This window comes from Phoenix dactylifera, chromosome 14, assembly GCF_009389715.1.
Source record: "Phoenix dactylifera cultivar Barhee BC4 chromosome 14, palm_55x_up_171113_PBpolish2nd_filt_p, whole genome shotgun sequence".
NCBI classification, from domain to species: Eukaryota; Viridiplantae; Streptophyta; class Magnoliopsida; order Arecales; family Arecaceae; genus Phoenix; species Phoenix dactylifera.
Genome location: NC_052405.1, coordinates 18,618,670 through 18,641,514, shown reverse-complemented (window position 1 = coordinate 18,641,514; position 22,845 = coordinate 18,618,670). Strand labels below are relative to the sequence as shown.

Here is a 22,845-nt window from a genome sequence, read left to right as displayed (position 1 = left end):
AACAGGTTTGTAAGACTATGGTGGACAACTTCAGTCTGGCTGTCGGTTTGAGATTGATAGGCAGAAGAAACTTTTAGTTTGGTGCCTATAATATGCTAAAAAAATTTCCTAAAGTAGCTCATGAATCTAATATTCCTATCAGATATAATAGATTTTGGAAGGTCAGGAGGTCTAACGACTTCATTGAAATCAAGTTTGGCAACTCTAGAAGCATCAGTAGTCTTAGAACAGAGGAGAAAGTGAGTCATATTTGAGAAACAGTCCACAACCACAAAATTGGAATCGTGCTTGATAGAGGTTCGAGGAAGTCCTAACACGAAATCAATACTGACATCTTGCCATGGACATTCGAGACGAATCCGAATCTGGTGGTATCTACTCTTCAGGTCGATCTTGGAGAAAACCGTAGCACCAGACAAAATTTAAGAAGTCGTCCAGCCTAGGGATGGAAAAACGATACTTAACCGTGATTTTATTGATGGCACGGCTATCAACGCACATCCTCCAAGACCCATCTTTATTGGGAGTGAGTGCGAGTACAGCACGAGGGCTCAGACTCTCACAAACATACTCTCGGGTGAGGAGTTCATCAACTTGACGTTTCAGTTCAGTGTGCTCGTTTGGGTTGAGCCTATGATGGAAAAGATTTGGTAAGGATGATCCAGGAACGAGATCACGCATTGGAGGAAGTGTATCTGGAGTATCCTCAAGAAAGACAGAGTGAAACTCCTCCAGTAGGGGAACTACTGCCGGTGGGTGCTCAGGGTTCGACTCCACACTGATGGCTCTAGCCACAAGGGCAAACACAGGTGATTGGCTTTCGATATCCTTCATTACCTCTTTCGAAGAAATGATGTGAGGTGATTCATCTTTTTGTAGAGTGGTACTCTTCTTTTCAAGAGCGGGCTCTCTAGGAGGCAAAGAGTTCAATATAATTTTCCGACCCTGAAACATAAAGCTACACGAATTCGAACGTCCCTGAAGTGTGACGTCTGTATCGTACAGCCAAGGTCTCCCTAGAATAACTTGACCTACGTCCATTGGAATGTAGTCACACCAGATTTCGTCTTTATAAGATAGGAATTGAATCGGGACGAGGCATCTTTCCGACACCGGGATGGACATCTTATCTACCCAAGCTACCTTATATGGGTTTGGATGAGGGGTAGATTTCAGGCCGAGGCAGGATACAACTCCGGAAGCAATGGCGTTGATGCAACTCCCGCTATCAAATAGGATTTTGCACGTTTTACCATTGATCTTAATAAGCGTGTAAAATAGGGAGGTCCTACGCCAATCTTGTTCGGCCTTAGTCTGAGCTAGAGTACACCTAACCACATGAAGCCTAGGGTTTTGGTCATTCCGATCAGTGGGCTCCTTTTGGGGTTCAGCCTAGATAAACTCTAACTCGGTCTGTTCGTCTTCAAAGTCTTCTACAAAATCCTCGATGTTTGGTTCATAGACTTCTTCGACACATTCATTCTCCTGGGTTCCAACTTCAAGTTCAGTCATTAGATAGGTCTTGGCATTACATCGGGATGCTATATGGCCAAATTTTTGGCACCTAAAACATTGGGTTTGGCTTCTAGAAGGAGAGTTGAAACCTAGTATGCCTTTTTCTTTATCATTTGACGGGTTCTGGACAGGCATCGGGGATGCTCTAGTCGGTGCTTGACTAGAACCGGGCTGGTTAGGAGGGTTGGAAAATGGCTTGGATTGCGGGAGATAATGTTGAGTAGGTCGGACTCCTGGGGCTATGGATCGAGAGTCGGTACGCCTCACTACAAGGATCCGTAAGAAACTATCCACATCTTGAGCCAACTGGTATGCTTGGCCAAGGGTGGTAATCTCTCGGAGGATTAATTCTTTCTGGATCTCCTCGTGGAGTCCTGCCCGAAATCTAGAGAGAGTAACAGTCTCTTCTTCGATTACACTGCACCTCATATGAAACTTCTCAAATCGTGCAATGTAATCGGCAACGGTTGAAGTCCCTTGAGTTAGTTTCTGCCACCTATCCATAAGGCGTTGTCGATAAGAGAATGGCAGATACTTCTCATTCAGCTTTTCTTTCATATCCTCCCAAGTTGTGATACGAGGAAGCCTTTGGGTCTCGCGCATATGTTCAACATTATGCCAGTACCAGTGAGCTTGCCCAATAAGCTTTATTTTAGCGAATCGTACTTTTCTATCGTCAGTCATTTCGTACCACTCGAAATAATTATCCATTGCTGCTCTCCAATCAAGATACACACTTGGCTCTAGTTGACCAGCAAATGTGGGAGCCTCTACTCTTACGGTACGAAGTAATCGTTCGTCAAGATCACGCTGGTGATCAGGAGGATGGGGAAGACCTACAGGTGGTGTAGCCAAACCAAACTCGGGGTAAGCTGCGATTGGGGTTGACGGTTCATGAGTCCTAGGGTGTTGCACTAGAGCACGGATCTCTCGCTTGAATTCGTCATGATCAGCTCGTAAAGCAGCGATTTGTTCTACAAAATCTTGCAGAACTCTGGGATCCATGGTGGTTAAAGGGGTCTTAGAATGAGTGAGGAGGTACTCCCTACCACTACGGGTTGGCATGCAAGGACTACACTAGTTGATGATATGACATGCAATGCTACTAATGAACCCTAACTGACCAAATGTGATGCAAGACAACCTACTAATGCAACCTACTATGAATTCGGAAATCAGCAAATTTTCACAAAAGTAACTTAAAATTAAATGTTACTAATTTGTACTTCGGTTATTTCAGAATTAAAGTAGGACATTAGTCACTATAAGAAGTTAGGTTGCAAGCACGTGTTACAGTCGTTCTAATTCTAAAGTAATCTAATCGACGGATGTTGATAATTATCCCATCGCTAAGGTGTGCTAATTTAATATCTAGATTTAAATGGTGAGTAGAATGGGTGTGGTAGTAGATGTTCTAGGTTTTGTAGTTTGACAGGAAAGTAAGTTTTCAAAATAGGACTGTCATGCAAGAGAACTAGAACATAATTAGATAAACAAGCCCAAAAGAAAGAAGAACCTGTTACCTGTGGTGGATGCAGTCAACCGGAAGCGTCTGTTGTAGAGTCTCGAGCACGAAGTTAGCGCCGAGCGAAGCTAGCTGGAGATGTGGTCCTAGATCTGCAGCATAAGGGGCTCCTGGGCTTCTGGAATGGACTGAAGAATGGCTGGATCGGACCTGAGACAGGACCTGCAGCTGCTTGGGCCTAGGCCGCGCTCAAATGATGGCGGGCCTGGGTCAATACAGGAGCAAGAGCGGCTGGGGTGGGCGACGTGCTGCTTCCGTGGGTAGTACCTGCTGGCCCGTGGTTTGTGTGGGAAGGATGGGGGGCCTAGGGGAAAATCAGAGTGGAAGAGAAGTGCGGGAGACGTCGGGGAATGGCGGCCGAAGTCGGGGAGGTGCTGCGGTGGTGCTCGGGGTGGCGGTGGCGAGGATGGCGTGGGTTCCGGTGTTGTTCAGGGAAGACATCGGCGGGTCGTAGTGAAGGCGGACACGGCGGCGTCGGCGAACGAGGCTCGGTGGAGGCGGAGCCTGGTGGAGGCGGTGCAAAAGCGGTGGAGCGGCAGCAGCGGCGGCGACTCGAAAGAGGAGGCGGAGCTCGGCTTCGGTGACGGCGCGGCGAGTCGTGCGCAGGCGGCGTGGGCGGTGCAGCACGAGAGGTGGGATGGCGACGGATCTTGATGGCGGCGGGGCGGCGAGGCCGAAGGGGCAACGTCTGCGGCGGCTAAGGTGGAGCAGCGCTTCACGGGCGGTGGCGACGGCGGGCGAACAGAGGTAGAAGATGAACAGAGGGAAGGGTTTTTTTCTCTTTTTTTTTACCCTTTATGGGTTCGGGTTATCGGGTTCGGGTTTTCGGGCGCAACCCGCTCCGATACCCATTATCTCCAGCCCGTGCAGATCACGTGCACTTTTTTTTTAGAACTTACCCGTTACCTTGACTTCTTCAACCTCCCGACGGATTCGGGAGAGCGTCGATCTTCGCGGCGGCGGCTGCGGGCCGGGGCAGGGATCACGACGGCGGCTCCGCGACCTACGGCGGCGGCGAGATCATGGCCACGACTTCGTGGCCTGTGGCGAAGGTCGACGGCGGTCCCCTCTGTGGACCCGACGCCGACGGTTGGTGGCAGACGTGAGACACTCGAGGCGGCGGCGCTCTCTGGTGGCGAGTCGGTGGTGCTGCGAGGTGGGTTGGTGGTGGCCTCGGGCGCGGTGACGGGTGGAAGGGGAAGAGCAGCCGCAGGTTTTCCCCTTTCTTTTTTTTTTATAAGCACCGAGAGAGAGAGGAAAGGGGTGGTGGGCCGTGGGAAGTCGATGGAGAAAAAGTGTCGGGGAGGAGGCGGTGGGGGGACGCTGTGCAGCGGGGGTGGCGGTGGATTCAAGTGGCAGCAAGGGAGAAAGATGCTGTTTAGGGACCGGGGCTTTGGCACAGAGGCAAAACCGAGGCTCTGATACCAAGTTGATGCCGGACAGAGACGGACGGAAGGCCGTGGCGCGGTGAAGTCCACTTCAGGATGACTGCGGAGTTGCTGCCGAACCGAAACGGAAGAAACACTGAAGCGGTGAAGAGTCCACTTGAATGACAGTTGCTTCTGCGAAACCTGGAGACAGAGGAATCGGGAGGGAGAAGAGGGGGAGAATACGAGAGGAAGAGAGGCAGAGAAGAGAAGAGGGAGAAGAAGAGAGGAGGAAGAGAGAAACGGGAAAGGAGGAAGAGAGACCGGAAGAAGAGGTGGGGAAGAAACTTTCAATACTTCATTAAAGCCCTAATCATGAAGATAGTCCCCTATATATAGGGCCCAAATAAACACAATTAACATAAAACCCCCTTACACAGAAATAACTCCTAATAAGCCCCAAAATAACACAAATAAGCCCTAGAAGCCCAGAAATAAAAATAAAATAAATATGCAAATAAGATGGTGGACTAGGCGGATAAATAATCAGCTCCGATGTCCCCATCATTGAGAGAAAACAACAACACCTTCTCTCACTTGCTAGAGCTCTACTTGTTTAAGCATCTCTTCCAATTCATTTTTGGGGAGATGCAATTCTTACAGCCACATATATCATCAATAGAATCCCAACTCCAATTCTGAACAATAAATCACCATATGAAGTTTTGTTTTCATCAACTCCATCCTATAATCATTTAAAGGTATTTGGTTGTCTCTGTTTTGCCTCAACCATGTAACACAACAGGTCCAAATTCCATCCTCGAGCTAGAAAATGCATCTTCCTTGGCTATCCTGCTGGCGTTAAAGGGTATAAGCTGTATGACTTAGACAATCAAAGTACATTTATATCCAGAGATGTCTTCTATGAGTCTATTTTTTTCCTTTCATACATCCAATTATGTCACGCATATGCAGTCTTCCTATCCTGATAATCTAGTTATCCCAGCTCCTTTTCATGACACAGATTTGACTTTTAACTCTACCAGACACTCTGTTTCTTCGCCCAGGTCAGTGAATGCTCATGAGTCAGAACCTGAATCCCCTACGACCGAGAATATCCCTCTTGTAAATGATCCAATAAACTCTACCATTCTACTTAGAAGGTCAAGTAGAGTTAGAAATCCTCCTACCTATCTTCATGACTACCACTGTCAAATTGCCACCTCAAATACCAAAGACACTCCCTCTCAGAACTCTACTAGCCATCCTTTGGCTACCTCCCTGTCTTATAGACATCTATCCCCCTTCACAAGGCTTTCACCCTTTCATTTTCTCTCACAAAAGAACCAAGAACCTATGAAGAAGCTGTGGTACATAAACATTGGCGTCATGCTATGAATTCAAAGTTGAATGCATTAGAAGAAAACAACACTTGGACTGTTACTGTATTACCCCCAAGAAAGAAGACAGTTGGATGTAAATGTGTTTACAAAATAAAACTTACTTCTACTGGTGCCATTGACAGATACAAAGCATGCTTGGTTGCAAAAGGATATACTCAAAGGGAGGGACTAGAATATCAAGAAACCTTCAGCCCAGTTGCCAAAATCAGCACAGTCCGGGTCTTCCTTGCATTAGCAGCCATTCGTGGTTGGTCTTTGCACCAAATGGATGTCCACAATGCTTTCTTTCATGGAAATTTGGACAAAGAGATTTATATGGAACTGCCCCAGGTTACCAGCTCAAGGGGGAGTCTCTACCATGTGCCAAGATGCTTTGCAAATTACACAAATCCTTATATGGACTCAAGCAAGCTTCACGGCAATGGTATTCCAAATTCTCATCCTCCCTTATTATTTTTGGTTTCCAATAATCTACATCAGATTACTCTCTTTTTACCAAGCATGATGGAAATAATTTTACTGCACTCCTGGTATATGATTGTAACAATATAGCTGCTATTGATTCTATTAAGACATACTTGCAATCTCAGTTTAAAATGAAGGATCTGGGACCTCTGAAATATTTTCTGGGACTTGAGATTGCAAGAACATCTGATGGAATTCACTTGTGCCAAAGAAAATATACCCTTGAAATATTAGAGGATGCAGGACTGCTCGGTTGCAAGGCTGTTCATACACCCATAGAAGTTAATCACAAATTGTGTCATATATCTCAAGATACACTGTAAAATGTTATGAGTTATAGAAGATTAATTGGAAGGTTAATCTATCTTACAATCAATAGGCCGGACATAACCTATGCGGTTAGTGTACTGAGCCAGTTCATGGATAAGCCATCACAGATACATTTAAAAGTAGCCCATCGAATCTTAAAATATCTCAAAGGTACTATAGGCCAAGAGGTATTCTTTTCTTCAAAATCTAATGTACACTTAAAAGCTTTCAGTGATTCCGATTGGGCGGCTTGCCCAGAAACCAGAAGATCCATCACATGTTACTCTATTTTCATTGGTGGTTCCTTAGTGAGATGGAAATCAAAGAAACAACCCACAGTATCTAGGTCTTCAGCAGAAGCCGAGTATCGAGCCTTGGCCAACACAAGTTCTGAAATCGTTTGGTTGACAAGTTTGTTAAAGGATTTCAATGAGATGCACAAACGATCAGCTCTTCTATTTTTTGATAACCAGTCAGCAATCCACCTCACCAAGAATCCTATCTTTCATGAAAGAACAAAACATATTGAATTGGATTGTCACTTTGTTAGAGAAAGATGCTGAAAGGGATGATCATACCAGTACATATCTCTACAAAAGTTCAATTGGCTGACATATTTACAAAGGCTCTACCTACTACTAGACTGAGTTTTCTATTGTCCAAGATGGGAACTCTGAATATCTATGCCCATCTTGAGGGAGAGTCTCAAAACTCTAAATAGCTTGGCCCCCACCCCCTCCCATGTGCTGCTACAGTAATTTCTTAGCGTATCATGGCACGCTCAAGAGCACTATGGCAACACTCGAAATTCCACTCAAATCGGCACAACTAATTCAGTTAGAATCATTCCGTTTGTTTGTTTTGATTCTCTGTCAGAAGTAGTTAATTGATCCTCATTTGATTCCTTTTTGATACGGCTACAGGCCTATATATATATATGAGTGTATATCCACTGTAAAGAGAAAATTAAGAAGAACTATTCATTTTCTTTTAACCTAGAGCTTCCATCTTCCTCTGGTTCACTGTCTTCTTCTTCTTCTTCACTTTCTTACAAAGGATGCTTGTTATCAGATGCTGGTCGAAAAGGATGCTCATCGCCAAATGCCGATTGGGAAGGAAGCTTGTCACTGATCGCTCGTCAATAAGAAACACTCATAGTGGGGTGGCGAAGTAAAAAAGAAACCCTAGCCGCTCAATCTCGAAGAGAAGAAGACACTTGAAGACGAAAGACTTTAAAAAGATTCAAAAGTTGGAAAAATGAAAGAGGAGCCTTATTTTTTTTATAGAAGTAATTTTGATTTTTTATAATAGATAAACGATTTCACTAACGCTTTCAATTTAACTGTGTAAACGTATGTTTTACAAAATATTGGGCATAAGTGTAATAAACGTAAACCTCATGAGGATTTTTGTAAGATTATTTTAGTTATTTTTTTTTCTAACGAGGCATTTTGTGTCCTATTAAAAGTTAACGGTTTGGCTAATGTTTTGTTAAGTTATGGGTTAAAGTATTGGATAAAAATAAACCTCAAGAGGATAAGCACATGTTTTTCATACTATTGGGTGTCAATGTAATTTACCCCTAACCATAGGTTGGTTTTTGTAATTTCCTCATAATTTTAAATACCTTTCTTGAAACAAAACAAATATTAAAGAACCATTCATGTAACAACTCAAAGTGAAATAGGTCATTCATTTGTTTCATAACAATCTAAACATTTATAACATAACAAGGGAGTTTTTCACAAAAACAAAAAAAGAAAGCATGTAACTTTCATAAGGATATGAACCCAACATAATGATTCCGGCCATACCAAGTATGGAAGATAAAACTACACTAGATATAGCACATCTAAAGACCTCTAAGAATTAAACTCGACTCACAAATTTAAGCTTAAATTTTGTGATGTAATTCTGAAAATGGTTGATGATATAACGGCTAAGCATCTGAGGTGCTTCATCTAAATTCTGAAAATGGTTGTGATATAATGGCGAAGGGTCTGAGGGGCTTGATCTACATAAGTACAACTTGGGCTGCTTTTATGTCATAAAAGATGTTATAATGGCAAAAGGGTCTGAGGGGCTTGATCTACATAAGTACAACTTGGGCTGCTTTTATGTCATAGAAAAGCACCTGTCCATATCATGGGTGAAAAGTAAAAATTCAGAAATAGATGCATTAGGACGTTCTATTAATTTCACTATAACCCAAAAGCAAAAGCTTGAATAACTGTAAAACCTTTTAGTCCATTAGGTGCAAAACTTTGCTTTCTGGTATCCTTCATTCTGTGAGAAGATCATGGGAAGGTGATGAGAACCATATGTTATATCTCTTTTCTATGTGATACGATTTAGAGATCATCACCCCTAGTCAATTGTGAATCTTCTTTTGATGTAAGCAATACCCTCCAAAGAAAATTTTGGCTTATTCTTCCCTTTATTGGCTAATAACTATAAATCTATTTACATTGTATATTTGGCATTGAGGGATGGCCTTGGTGCAACAATAAGGTTGCTCCATTATGACTAAGATCTCATGGGTTCGAAACATGGATATAGCCTCTTAGCATGCGAGGGTAAAGCTCTATACATCTGACCCTTCCCAAATCCACAATGGCAGGAGCCTCTTGTACTAGGATGACCCTTTTTTTGTCATCCAAAGAAAGAGATGCTAAGCTCAACTCAGTAAAATGATACATAATTAATCATGAACCTAGTGGATAGTTTTCCAATAGATGCAAGCATATTAAGTATATTTGAACACATGCATGCAAGATTCCTCATCTCGGTACCGGACCCTGTACTAGTAACATGCTGGTATAGACAAGGATTAAGAGGTCAGGCACAATCCACCTGTAAGGCGAACCTCTACTTATAGGAGGTCTCGATATCAACATCCACCAAAAAGGCGAATCTTGCATGCATGCATGTGAGATGGAAACCTCTACTTTGAACACAAGGATTAGGAGGTCAAGCACGATCCACCTATCCAATTTTTCATTATATCAATGTTGAAGCCTACCAAATGAGTGAAAAGCAATGACTGAACTGGAAAAAGTGGTTAGTGATGTTCAATGCACCTCAATAAGGAAGCATTGTCACATGGTGACATACAAGAGCGACAAAAGAAAAAAAAACTGACCTTTTTACTAAGAAAGAAGCGTAAGCAATTAATTATCCATAAATGGGATGTGTAAATTTTATTTTTGTCAGCACAACAGAGATGCAGAAAGAGTAACTCAAGCTTTCAAGTTCTGCAATGAATTCAATTTGTGATAGGAAATGGTCTTCGTTGTAGAGGTACAGGCGTTGATGCAATGTTAGAGATGATTAGTCGCCTGAACTCACAGATATCGCAATACCAACAAAGTTATAGTAATCAATATGGAAACCAACAAAGTTAAAAAGTACATTATTCAGAATCAGATGAAATTATTTTCATTGCCTTTCAATACATAGAGGACCAGACCAACTCAAATGCCTAGCCACTAGAAATTTTATCTTCCATCACAATGTAAATCATTGTCACATGGTAAGATTAAAAGCAAAATCTAAAAGGTGATAAAAATCCTGAATATATATGTTTGACCCGCATCTGTCTACACAATAGCTTGCACTGTATAGTCATCAGAAGTCATATATTAATGTAGGAGCACAAACTATGGCAGCATCCAAAATTAGGAGGAACCATCCTAAATGCTCCGGACATTAGCTAGAGCCCTAAACCATGGCTGACTAAAAGAATAACCTAACCAAAATTCAATTCGTATGCTTCAAGCAAATTGTTTCTACATAATGGACTGAAAACCAGGATATTTAACATGTAAGAACAAGCCTGCAAAATTTGAGTATAAAAGACTATTTTCTATAATATAACTTACTTACAGACATGTTAAGCATAGGATTGCATATGATATGTATTCCTCTATGCTCGTGCATTTTAAAAGTGATGCACACAAATACTCATCTATTTTACTCCTCACAACTATTAAACCACAACAAAATCTGATGATAGCTACATCCATTATAGTTTAAAATGGCATAATGGGTACTCTTATTTCATGCACCTGCTCTATAGAGGGATCAGAAACCATGAACCAAAGATTAGTAGGAAAATTGAACTGAACTTGATCGATATAAATCCTACACAAGAGAAGAGTAATGGTTGTTCTTGTTATATAGTTCCCCTTCAACATTTCAAGCATCACCTCCAAAGTCTGCATTTGAACCTATCCTTAAAATGAAGGCAAGCAAAAAATATCAAAAAACTTTTACCATTTCAAGCACAGCAAACTTCAAACCAAGGATCGTTGAGCCGATACCGGAGCCCGTACCGATTGTCTGGTAGCATGATTCAATATGCCCCCATGTCCTTTCGTGTCGGGCCCGTACCGACACAGCAGAGAGGGTGGGAAAAAGGGAGAACGGGAGAGAGGAAAAGAGAAGGGGGTACAGAAGGAGAGGGAGAGAGGGAGGGTGGTAGATGGCCAGAGGAGGCCGACAGAGGGTCGTGGAGGGCCAGGGAGGGGAACTGTGTCAGATTTTATTATAGTATATATGTTATTTTGTAAAAAGAGCTTCGATATGTATCATATTTGAACTCTCAGCCTGACTATATTCCGAACCCTACCAATTGGGGGTTATACATTGGCACTCTGACTATTACTGAGCTCATTGTTCTGCTTCTAGCCCCGTCACAGGTTATAAATGTAGTATTCTGCAAGGTAAAAGTGTAGTTATGTTTCTATTTTTAGCCTAGCCACAGGGTATAATTGTGGTCATAATTAAAGAATGCTGAGTTAAATGTGATTTATTTCAAATCGAATTTATGAATATGTATATGAATATTTAAAAGATATTGGATTTGCTGGATTGGTATTTTGAAAAAAAAATAATTATGTTTATATACACTGATTCATGATAATTGGCATTTGACTATTATATTTTATGTTATTATATAAGTTATCTAATTAAGGTATTCATTACTTATTGGACTCTCAAGCTCATTATCTCTTCTTTCTTTCCAAATTCAAATACTTAGTTGCAAACGCGGGTACTGCTCTGGGAGTGAGACTAGATACGAGATTTGATAATATTGACATAGTTTAGATTTAGTATTATTATTATTATCATCTTTTTATATATTTATTATTTGAGGTTTAATTTATGTAAGACTCTTGAACTTTATTTATTTGGATTCATTACTTATTGAATTTTTAGATTTTAGTTAATTAAGTTATTTCTGCTGCGATGCATTTGATGTTATGTTAAAATGCTTGCCACGCTTATAGGAAGAGTTCTTTATGAATATGCGGCAGTTGCCACGATCACGGCGCACAATTTTGGGTCAGGGGCATGCAATATTCAACATACAAAAGTCTACTACATGGATATTTGAAAACTAGAAAATAATTTTCAAATAATAAAAAAAGGCATTATGCGGTTATGGCCTTCTAGGGTCTAGGGAGGGCCAAACTAGGGAACGACAAAACTATGGGCATTTTTTGCATGAAGTGGCTGCCCTTGGACTTGAACCCACATCATGCCATTTTGCCAACCCAAGCCTTTTAGCATTGCACTAAGAAAAATTTCAGAAAATTAGTTTACAGAAATTAAAATAAATTTTTGCTTCACTGAAATTAATTATTGCAGAAATTATTTTATATAGACTTTTTATGCAAGATAACTCATACATATAGAAAATTGATCCAATATTAAAATGATGTGGAGAATGAAAGAAAGGAAGAAAATTGTTATAGAAAGAAAGAAAGAGAAGAGAAAATTGATCCAATATTAATATCCCAAGATGTTGCGATAAATATGCACACAAAAGAAAGAAAGAGAAGAGCATCACTGGACTCCTCATGCAACAGAGAGAGAAAGAAAGCGATGGGTGAGAAGTGGTGGTGGAGGCATGATATTAAGAGGGCAGCGGGGCCCCCATCTAAACTGAGTAGGACTCGGTTCACTTAATTAGGGGAACCAGGTCCCTTATGGACTCTCTCTCTCTCTGTTTTTCTTAAATGGAGTGCTACAATTATAAAGTTCATCCATACTTGCAGCCGTGCTCAAGGGAGGCACCAATATCAATAACGGGAGATACATTTGTCTTCAACCACCTAGAGAGACTTTTAAAAAAGGTGACACCACTGTACATCTTTCATATTTGAGTTACTCGAATTATACCATAGGCCTATTTTGTAATCATTCTACAATATCTTCTCTGCAATTAAAAAAAGATAATAGCAGAGATTTTGAAAATACAAAATAACCAAACTTAATGATGGATAGTTGTGTAAACTGTAACAAACCATTAAATTAGAAGAATACATAATTAAGCTCTGTTCTGGATAATAAAACCATACCTTGCTGGAAAATTGGCTAAAAGGTCTAATATCAGGACTTTTTATGACTAAGAACAAGGTTATTCTTTTGGTGCAAGCATTAAATTTTTTAAAAGCTAAAAGCATGCCCAGCACAAAAGGACACGTGCACTTGAAAGCATATGGCTTGCTAAATTTGACAAAGATACTCTGAAAGCTCAATGTATAAGCATCGAGAAACAAACCTTAGGAGGCACCTGTTTTAAAATTTCTCGTATCTCATAAACATTCAGCAAATTAAGAACTTCTTTCATATCATATGTGAATGGATCCTCACATGAATTAAACAAAAAGAGGTAACCAGCCACTGCATTAAAAAAAGAAAAAGATTTCATGCCACATGTCAAAAGAACTTGTATTTGGTAATGTTCAGTAATAAATTAAAAGGCTTGGAAGTTACACTGTAATTCCTCAGCTGCTTGTAGTGGATCTGATATCTCAGGGTAGGAAACATTGCTCATTCGAAACCATGGTCCTACATGAAAGTTTGAATTGACAATAAGTTGCAACATCTTTGTCAACTAACTCAAATTCATCCTATTTTGCATAATGAGGTATCACTCTCACACCAGTAGTGTATAATTGTCCAGACCTCATATAAGAAGCTTGATTTTAAGTGTAAACATGAATACATATTAATTTCCCTGCAACATATCAAGTGCAATATCTTTTCTAAGAAAAATGAGAGTAACATCAGTCAAAACTATAATATTGTCTGCAAATGAAGCAAGCCATCAGAATCAGAAGTTTTAACATAGTATTTTGGGGTCATCCTTGTATTTTAGTACTTTGGGGTCATCTTCGTGTTAATTTTCAATTGTTGAAAAGAAATAGTTGTAAGTACATATCAAACACCATTAGCAACAGCTTCAAGGAAATCAAATCAACAAGCTAGATACTCAGCAAATGAAGTGTTACAGATAAATTGTTTAGCACATATGAGCGCAGATATCAAATTCCTTGGTACTACATGTGACTATCTTTTTTGGCTGATGGTTTTATAATATCTTGAACAGTTAGTAAATGTGCAATTAATAAACCACCTTATTCATTGTTTTTCATATAAATTTGTAAGTGTATTATGTAGTTGTTTGCTAGTTCCTTGCACTTTCAAAAGCAGATTCAGAGCCATATATTGTGTGACCCAAAGTTCGTCGTCTTGGTATTAGGGACCTCATACAGGTACAACACTAATACAATGTCGGTACACCTAGTATGGGGGTCGGTTCAGTGTGCCGAGACTCGGTATGCCTGGTTCAGGTGGTACGCACTGACATGGTGAACTGTGGCCTTTGCAGTCAATTATCATTATTTGATTACACCTAAAGGGATTGAAACTGGCTTGTTTAGGTTCAAGAAAGCAGGCTTCAAACCTGGTATACAGCCAAGACTCCCGTATCATTACCACCTTCCAAAGACATGTCGCATTCATCTATTTCGGAAAGGGAGGGAGGTGTTCTTTTTTCACTATGGTGCAAGTAAATGGGTCACTATCACACAATAGGTTGGAGTTAGATGTCAACAGGGTATAAGACCTCCCTGTTTGTATATCCCAAGATACTTGCATCCGCCATGCTTTAGACTGTGCTCAAAGAAATGAATAGTAGATAAAACTGAAAGTGACAATGCACAAGTTAGCGAAAATGTATATATTCTAAGTTTTAAAAATAGTTCTTTTTTTAGAAACAAGTCTACAAAAATAGTTCAAATCATATTACTAAGCAACTTAAACAATTAGGTAGATCAAACCTGCCAACAGACCATGGAAACAAACATTGAGAGACAGATGGCTTCCCAACATATAACAAGTAGTGCATATATGTTTTGGCACCATATAGCCATTTAAGCCAGTCACTTGATCTTTTATGCAATACTTTGACAACCTTACACCATAACCAACCAGATAAACCAGCAAGTACAGGTAGGTATTATGTACTTATGTCCAATCTGGCCATTAAGACCTGCAGAACCCTGTACCCCAGCATATTACCACAACACAGTAAGGTACTATTTATTATTGGCAAATATATGTGAACACACAACAGCACCCATATGCAACCCACATATCATACCAACAATTGTGCAACATGCTAGGTACCATAAATCGGTGAACAACAAGACCCAGAAGTCAGAACATTTTGCTAAGAAAGCCATTTAAATTTTTGCTAAGAAAGTCATGTCGTACAACACATGCTACCACCTCATGTAGAATAGTAAGGTGGACAAACTTTAAGTGAAACAAATAGGTAATAAAAAGCATTTCAACAAAGTCAGCAGAAACTAATTTAAACTAAAGCTGTTCAGTTGATCAATTATCCATAAAGTTATTAAAAGAATAAAAATTTAGGTTTGAAACACATGAAGTTATGTGGCAAGTAATGTGAATGTCTAACAAGTTTTGAAGATCAACCGCCTAAGAAAACCCACCTTTTCTAGTATAGAGCCGAATAAATAGCCTTTGACCATCATCAGATAATGAGTTAAAAACACCTGCCAGAAAAACATAAGCTATTGTCAATAATAACTATGAAAAAAGATGATGGACAAAGACAGAAAAAACACATGGTACCTAGAAATGATTTTTCTTTATCAGTAAAAAGGTAAGCATAATGGTTCATAACATCTTCAATCATCAAACAAAAATTCCGTTGGTATTTTGTCATGCTAGGATGATTTGCTCTTCCATATTCGACAGCAAGGAGAACACTCTCCCATAAAGACTTTAATATCTGGCAATCATCGGACTTCATATCACTATTTTCTGCCATTTGACAAACCAGCTGAATAGGGATAACATCATAAGGATGTCTTGGAAGAGATGTTACAGATCCCTGCAAAATTATGCAATTTCAGATGATACATATCAACATGATCTGAAATAGCATTAAGAAAAAAAAGAAACGATGCTTGTACATGCAACATTCAAAGTTTGTGGCGACATCATACAGAATCTCTATATATTTGCAGGAGCTTTAATATAATAAGTTTCAGTAGACTGCTCAAGATCAAACTTATTCCAAAGAAGTTCATGTCCATCATTAATAAGCATGCATGATTGTTGCATCCTTAAATAAGACCGCAACATTTTATTTATTTTATTTTATTTGGTGAACCGGCGTCCTACTTACACAAAGATGTGAGTACAATGAGGAATCAAAAGACAAAACACGATCGAGGCCCTGTGGGATGGGGTCACTGTCATCCCATATAAAGGCCCTGGAATGATGAGCTGCGGAGGAGGCGACCCAGTCCGCTGCACTGTTCGCCTTCCGAAAAACATGTGCGACCCAAAAAAAATCAAGACCATCCAGAAGATGGCAGACATCCCTGACTAGTGAATGTAGATCTGGTCTGGCACGCCTGCACCTGATCCACTTAATCACTGTGGCAGAATCACCCTCCAAGAATATCTGCTGGGCCTCCAAGTGTGCACTAGCATATACGAGACCCTCCCACGCCGCGCACAGCTCTGCCACTAGGATGGACTCATCGAAAATGCGTCGTCCCCCCGCCGCAATCAACCTGAGCTCCTCGTCTCTGATCACGAAGCCCACACCACATCTACTACCCCCCTACCACACCACACGACATCTACTACCGCCCTACTCCAGCCAGATGTGGTATGCCATATAAGCCCATACTGTCCCTCTCTCTACTCCGCCAAATCTCCGACCTAAATCCCTCAGCTGACTTAGGAATGCATCCGTGGAGGTGAAAGTCCACCAGTGGGAAGAAGCCAGGCCCCATACCTGAAGCGCTCGCGGGCATGTGAACAAGACATGACTGATAGTCTCCTCCTCCCCCGAGCACCCCTCACACTTAACCGGAATCCGAACCCCTCTCCTAGCCAGAGTCCCTCTGGTCGGTAGAATGCCCCACGCTACCTTCCACAGAAAGAGGACCACTCGCGGATGTACCCGTAGCCTCCAAATCCACCGCCCCTCCAGCCGATAGGCTGACCCCGAGTCCACTATAGCCTGGAGATCCCTAGCTGTGGCCTCACCCATCCTGTCAAACTCCATACCCTCCTATCAACCATCCTCACATGTGGTAGGGGGTAGCCAATACCCTCTCAGCCAGAGCATCACCGAAAAGCCTGTGAACCCGATCCTCATCCCATCTACTCTCCCCCAAGATGAAGAGATCCCTCACTCTGGTCCCATCCAGCGCAACTGGATCGAAAAAAGTCGGCCATCTGGATAAAGAAAATCCAGTCGGCCATCTGGATAAAGAAAATCCAGTCAACCATCTGTTCTCTACAACATCAATGCAGTGGCCATCCCCCACTGCCCAGCAAATCCAGGGGTGCACTAGTGAGGCCCGTGCACACATCTCTCACCAGATGTAGGAGCACTGCCACCCAGGTCTGAAGACATCTCCCTCAATCCTCTCCTCATACTTGGCTCTCATCAATCTGCTCCACAGTCCATCAGGCTCTAAGAGATATCTGGCCACATGCCTGGTCACCAGTGCCTCCCTCCTAGTAATGAGGGAATGTATACCCAATCCCCCACTACTTGTCGGCTGACAAAGAACCTCCCAGGCGAGCAAATGAGTGCCTCCTCCACATGCTCGACCACCCCATACAAAACTCCGAATCAATTGTTCCAGTGACCTTAACAAGGCAATAGGAACCATGGTGTTTAAAAGTAAGTATATAGGTATGGAGCTTAGCACTGACCTGACCAAGATAATCATGCCCATCATGGATAGAGTGCTCGCCTGCCACCCCTCCAACCTCTGCCAGAAACTCAGCTCCAAATCCGAGCAATCCCCCCTGCGTAGCCGGCGACCAGTGATGGGAACCCCAAGATACCGCAGAGTGCCCTCCTGCTCACCAATCCCTAGTATCTCCGAAATAGCCCCTCTCAGTTGTGGGTCAGTCCTCGGGCTGAAGCAGACTGCCGATTTGGCCAAATTGACCCGCTGCCCAGAAGCCCTGCAATACTCCTCAATGATCCTACGAAGAGCCTGTGCCGACTCCCTGCTCGTCCTTGCCATCAGGAGGCAATCATCAGCAAACAATAAATAAGAGATCTGGAAGGTACCTACCATCGGCCTGTAGGGCTCCACCACCTGTGCCTCAGAGGCGCTGCAGAGAGCTCTGGATAAGACGTCCGAGGCCAGGATGAAAAGTAGAGGTGACAACGGGCATCCCTGTCATAGGCCCACTGAGGACGTAAAGAATCGCGTAGGCATGCCGTTCACCAGAATAGCAAAGGATGGTGCCTGAATGCAGCTCAACACCCATCTGATCCACTGATGATGGAACCCAAAAAGCTCGATGGATTGTATCAAGAAATTCCAATTCATTCTATCATATGCTCTCTCCATGTCCAATTTGATGCCCATCAGCCCCCTTCTGCCCGAAGCATGTCTAAGATCACACATGAGCTCCTGTGCTATCAATACATTATCAGAAATACTCCGCCTCCCAATGAAAGCTCCCTGCTCAGGACTAATCAGCTCAGCTAGTATACCTCTAACTCTCCTCACTAGGATCTTTGCAATGATCTTGTAGAGAGTGGTGCACAAGCTAATCGGTCGGTAATGACATGGCTCCGTAGCGCCCTGCGCCCTGCCTCTTAGGAATAAGAGTAATGAACGTTCTTTTCCACTCACAAGGCATCCTGGCTGAACTGAAGCACTGTAAGATAGCCTCGGTCACATCTACCCGGACTATGTGCCAATACCATCTGAAAAAAATCAAAAAAACCAATCTGGGCCAGGAGCCTTGTCCTCAGCTAGGGACCAAAGACTCCTAAATTTTTGCTGTCGTTACCGGCCTGATCAGCTCATAATTCTCCTCATCTAAGACTCTCCTCCCTAGGGTGAGCTGGGTGGGTAGTCCACTGCTACTAGTCTGCTCAGTCCACCTGGACCTGAAAAACTCCTCCAAAATCTCCCTAACCAAGCCTGGATCATCAATTATCTGGCCACTGCTCTCCCTGATGCTGTGGATTCTGTTCCGCTGCTTGTGAATAATAGTGGTCTGATGAAAAAACTTTGTGTTGCGATCACTCTCTAAGATCCACTGAACCCGCGACTTTTGTCTCCAAAAGGTCTCCTGCTGCCTCAAAAAGGAGTGATGCATAGACAATTCTGCCCGAAGCTCCATCTGCTCACCATCAGTCAACCCACCCCTCTGCTCCTCTCTGGCCTGAAGATCTCCAATAGTTGTTTCGACAACTTCAATCTTCCTAAAGATATTCCCCACCTCAAGTCTGTTCCATCTCCTCAGGCGCCTTTTTGTCATCTCCAACCTGCGGGTGACCCTATGCACTGCATCCTCACGCAATGGTCTCTGCCACGCCTCTCTCATCACCTCCCAGGATCGTGGATAAGAGAGCCAGAGTTTCTCAAAATGAAAAGGGCCACTAATCTGAGTATGAGGGGAGGTGCTGATCAGCACAGGGCAGTGATCTGATGCAATACGTGGCAGATGGCTTACCCTGAATTCCGGCCAATTCTGAATCCACCCCGCCGTGGCGAAGACCCTGTTAATCCGCTTCTATACCCTAGCACAACCCAGCCTGTTGTTACACCATGTGAACCTCGGCCTAGAGAAACCTAGATCCACCAGTCCATTCTCCATAATGAATTCCTGAAACTCCCTCACCTCCAACTTGTGAGTGAAAGGCTTGCCCCCCCTCTTTTCCATAGGACTATCTATGCAGTTAAAATCACCGGCCACCATTGTTGGGTGTCCCTAATTGATTAGATAACTCACCTCCTCCCATAGTCTCCTCCTTTCTCTAAAGTCAGTGCTAGCATAAACGGCTGACAAAACCCATGGCGGCCCACTTTCATCAGATATAACCATAACTACATTCTGGCTGCATTGATTGAAGACATCAATTTTACAAACATTCAACTACCATGTAACAATGATCCCACCTGACATCCTCCGAGATTCAATTACATAGAATTCCCATGAGCGGGGCACCCTTCTTCTAGCTTTCTGCAAGCTTCTTTCTGACAATCTATTCTCTAGGAGCACACAAATAGACGGATCATGTAGGTTGACTAACCTTCGAAAAGCCGGGCTGAAGGACGACTTCCCCGCCCCCTGGCAATTCCACAAGAGAATCTTCATGACTGAGGAGCTAATGGGGAGCAGCTGCCCTCCCCTGGCCTAGAACCCCCAGAGCTAGAAGCCCCTTCCCAGCCTTAGAATCATGTATTGAAATCAAGTACACAGAATTGAGTTACTGATAAATCACGAGACAATATGTGTTGCATTATACATATCTTTAGGGGCTCAAGCAACAAAAATGGCTAGCTCAGAAGCAAAATCATTCAATATTTTAAGTGTACATATAGATGACACCACAAGAAAATTGTAAAATAACTATGGAGCTTTCCTAAGAAATTAATTGGAATATTCAACATGACAAAATCAAGCTATTTAATGAAACTTTTGTAAAGTACCAAAGCAATATCATAAATACAATGATGAAAAATGAAAATCTAGATACAAATGGAGAACGAAAAATACAGCCAATAGAAGCAATCTTCAAACCCATCTAGGGGTTGGCTTACTCAATCTGTTCACCATATGGACCCACCTAAGGCTCAATTCTTCCATCAACAAACAAAAGAAGAGATTAATACATCAAAAAACATCTAATCAATTTCATATTCAAAATTTAGTGCCAAAGATGGTAGTAATACATCATGCTCACAGTTTAAAATTGTTAAGATACTGTAAGGTCATTAAAAAATAACAAATTGTGTTAAATATACAGAATTCCTTTCCCACGATACATGAAACAGCTGACATGAAAAGCAAGCATAAAAAATAAATTTACAGAAGTCATATACAAAACACGTTAGTTGAATATGTAAAATTAGCACATCTGAATTTATACTCCATTCATAAACAAGCCAATTGCGATCTGTCAAGTACAAGCCATGGCATGGAACCACATATCGTAATAGTGGCAGCAGTCTGCCTGAAGTATATTGGTTACCAAAAAAAATAGATTTTTTTTTTTTTTGATAGTGTGTTGTACCTCACACTTTATATGGTGATTATCGATTAGAGGAGACAGATACTTGGCCAATTCTCGAGGCAAATATCCAAGCACCCTTCCATCAAAATCTGCAGAAAGCACCTATTAAGAAGAAATCAGTCCATGTTTACCATGGAAAATAACAAAAGTATAGAAAACTAAGTAAAAGAAAAGGTAAACCTTGATGGCATGCCTATCCTTGGAATTTTGAGGGTCTCTCAAAAGGAATATGCTTGCCCCTTGCCGCAACTCAGCATTGTCATGGAATCTACAACCAACTATAAAAGTTTCAAGTATTTCCACATATTTAGCATCTCCAGGTCCACATGTATCAAGCTTAGGTATCTGTGTCTTCACACTTTGACGAAACATATGAGAGTAAAGAGGATCTTTCACTTTAGAAATGACAGCATCTTCAATTACTAAACCTTCAAGGGAAGCGTCAGTACAGGTCTCTGAACTGCTGAGAGAATGATATGGAGAGGCTGATGCACACTGCATCCTTTCACTCATTCTAGTTGAACCATATCTAGATGATAAAGGAAAATTACTGGGGTCACTTTCATTAGTCGATCCCCTTTTCCTTGCCTTCTCCTTATCATTGTCTAAATCAACTAAACTGGATTCACTTCTAGATCTTGGGCAAAACTTGAACTGAAGAAGCGTGCTTTGGGTCAACTTTCGTTTCACTCCTCTGGCTAGGCATGTGTCTGCAAACAATTTGAAAAAGTATAATTAACTAGCAACAACTAGCATTCTACAAAGAACAACATACTTAGAAATAACATTATATAACAAACTAACGAGGATAGTTACAGTCAATTTAAAATAAATGTCATATGCATGAAATGGTATTATCCATGGAAAAGCTTATTCAAGGTTTGAAATTCCAGCACCTAGTCCTCTACCAGTATTTTCTAGAAAGATGTGGTACTGAGAAGGTACTTCCTGACTCTTGGGATGGTCCTGCATCTCGATACTTTACATGGACATATTTTTTTGTTTTTCATTTTTCTACCCTATCTTAAAAGAAATTTTAATGAATATTGATATATTTTTAACATCCTTAAATATAGTTTTTATCTTAAAAGGAGGCTCATAACTTACCAAATGTGTGAGGTTTTTACAATGAGGAAGCCAGATCACAGTGAAGGGGGGCCAGATTTGCTCTCCTTTCTCTCTCTCTCTCTTTCTCTCTCTCCCACTCTCTTCTTTGTATCTGCTCACACATCCAACCCTTGTAATTAAAGGACCAAGAAAGACCACATTCTATTTTTCTTTTCAAAACTAGGTGGCCCAATCTAGTTACACTTCGGTACCGATTGAACCAGCCTTTGTACCGACTGAACCACCAAGTTTCAATCCACCATCCCATCCCATGAAGGGACTAGTGTCCCATAACTATCCTAATCCCTAGTTTTGGGTAGAATGGTACAATATTAGTTTTGGTGAGCTAGAATCGCCTCCACGACCAACCAATTTCATAAGCAACAAGGCTAGAGTGGATGTACGACAATAGACAGATCGCAACATTCCACGCGTCCTTCAAATTGATCAACCACAGGGGTCACTAGGGAGTCAATCATCACATGATTCTTTGTCAGAGGCATCCTCTCAAAGATATAATTGAGAGTTGCTTAAACGCGGCCATCACACTACCCAGTCGACTCTATTAGGAGGACGACATCCATCCTCCCAATATAGCCAGGAAGAGAAGGGCACAAAAGAAAAGCAGGCAGCTGCTCAGCACAACCTGAAGAAAGAAAAAGGCAGTTGCAGCCCTAATGGAGAGAGTGGAAGAATAAGTTCACTCGAATTCAGAGACCAGGGAGAGCAGTATGAGTAGTATGATAGTTCTAGTGA

The 22,845-nt window shown here is 41.8% G+C and overlaps 1 protein-coding gene across 3 annotated transcripts in view; it reads right to left on the bottom strand.

Annotated features, from left to right (window-relative positions):
- Window positions 1–22,845, bottom strand: part of LOC103697507 (fanconi-associated nuclease 1 homolog) — a 93,802-nt gene that overhangs the window by 37,432 nt on the left and 33,525 nt on the right. For 2 of the 3 annotated variants that reach the window (XM_039133865.1, XM_039133863.1), the window contains exons 3-8: window positions 21,163–21,692; window positions 20,983–21,084; window positions 15,537–15,798; window positions 15,395–15,457; window positions 13,368–13,442; window positions 13,153–13,274 (exon numbers count right to left, since the gene is read on the bottom strand). In XM_039133865.1, the coding sequence (XP_038989793.1) occupies window positions 13,153–13,274; window positions 13,368–13,442; window positions 15,395–15,457; window positions 15,537–15,798; window positions 20,983–21,084; window positions 21,163–21,692 (1,154 nt within the window). The remainder of the gene's footprint in view (window positions 1–13,152; window positions 13,275–13,367; window positions 13,443–15,394; window positions 15,458–15,536; window positions 15,799–20,982; window positions 21,085–21,162; window positions 21,693–22,845) is intronic. The other variant, XM_039133864.1, reaches the window with a different exon arrangement.